This window comes from Larimichthys crocea, unplaced genomic scaffold, assembly GCF_000972845.2.
Source record: "Larimichthys crocea isolate SSNF unplaced genomic scaffold, L_crocea_2.0 scaffold80336, whole genome shotgun sequence".
NCBI classification, from domain to species: Eukaryota; Metazoa; Chordata; class Actinopteri; family Sciaenidae; genus Larimichthys; species Larimichthys crocea.
In genome coordinates this window covers 1-1,416 of record NW_020860592.1, presented here as the reverse complement: position 1 = coordinate 1,416, position 1,416 = coordinate 1, and the positions used below count along the sequence as shown (strand labels likewise).

General features: G+C 37.8%; 1 protein-coding gene across 1 annotated transcript; it reads right to left on the bottom strand.

Annotated features, from left to right (window-relative positions):
- Positions 1 to 303: 303 nt before the first annotated feature.
- LOC109140177 (uncharacterized) lies at positions 304 to 1,115 on the bottom strand (the record flags this gene model as incomplete). The annotated part of the gene is made up of 2 exons (XM_027277012.1): positions 705 to 1,115; positions 304 to 540 (listed from the first exon to the last, which is right to left on the bottom strand). Coding segments are annotated over exons 1-2 (505 nt in total), but the record flags the coding sequence as incomplete, so codon positions are not given.
- Between the last annotated feature and the right edge of the window lie 301 nt (positions 1,116 to 1,416).

Here is a 1,416-nt window from a genome sequence, read left to right as displayed (position 1 = left end):
GTTTAAGAAATTGGTAACTCTATTTAAAGTTTTTACTATGAAAAATTAAAAGTTACAAAAGAACAATATCTGCCCTATTTCACTCAAAATAGTTTTAAATGCAGCACCAACTCATTTTATACTTTGAATATTCCTGAATCACAAACATTTTACATGTAACACAAAAAATATATATTTATATAACAATATGTATCTGAATATTATTTTATTAAGCAGTTTATCGTTTTGTTTCTGTAAATAATTCTGCAGCGTCTTCATGAAGTTTTAGAAAACTGTGGATGTATGTTGTTGTTTTTTCCTGACACAGAGGAGTAAACTCACACACTGAAGGAGAGCTGTAATTCTCATGTCCTTTCAAAGCACAAGAGATGACGTCTCTGGGATGAAACCAGCCTTTATAAGAAGATGTCTCCTCTCTGACTTTCTGTCCATTCTTGAACCAGACGTAGGAAAGACGACCAGCTGGACTGCAGCTGCTGTGACACTTCAGCTCTGCATTAGCATAATACTGTTGTATTGTCTTCACCTGCACCTGTAGAGCTTGATATGAGAACATAAACAATATTATTAAAACTGTTTGTTGTATTTGTGAAGAAGAAACAGGAATGTTACTTTGGACAAAAATGTCAACATACACACATTTCTATAATTGTTCTTTACATGTTAAACATTTAAAAATAACTAACGTGTAAATAAAATGTTACCTGCGACAGACAAAGTGACTCCAGGTGAACCAGTATGTTTCCCTGATGAAAGGTTTGTTATGAATCTGAACTTGTACTCAGCTGAGTCGCTCTCTCTCAGGTCTGTGATTCTCAGAGTGCACTTGTTGTTATCACAGATATTCTGCACACGACCTGAATACTCTGAGTCTGTTGTTAGATCCACATTTGTTCTCTTAAACCAGAAAGTTTCTTGAACTGTAACATCATAGCCATATACTCTCGGTGGGTATGTGTATGTGCAGCTCATGTCCACTGTTGATCCTTTTAATGCACAGATCGCAGTAGAAGTGTAAGTCACTCTCCAGCCATTCTGACCCTGTATCACTGTAACACAGAGCAGAGCAGAAACTACAATCAGACTCAAAACAACATCAGGAGATTCACTGAAAACAGCTGCTGCTGCTGGAAACAATGAACCGGGCACGGCGTCAAGCTGCACAGAGCAGTCTGAAATAGCCGGAAGTCTGACGCAGAAACAGCACAGAGAATCAGCTGAATTTTCAAAATAAAACACCCTGTGCATACTCCTGATCATCAAAAACAAGCAAAGGGGAAACAATTTAACTAGCCTGGTACTCATAGTAGAGACACATAACTAATCTGAGCAAGCAACAAAGTAGCAAAGTCAGGTGGACAGAAAGCTCTGCATCTGAATAAACCCTGGTATGTATGAAGCTGCACAGAGAACAGA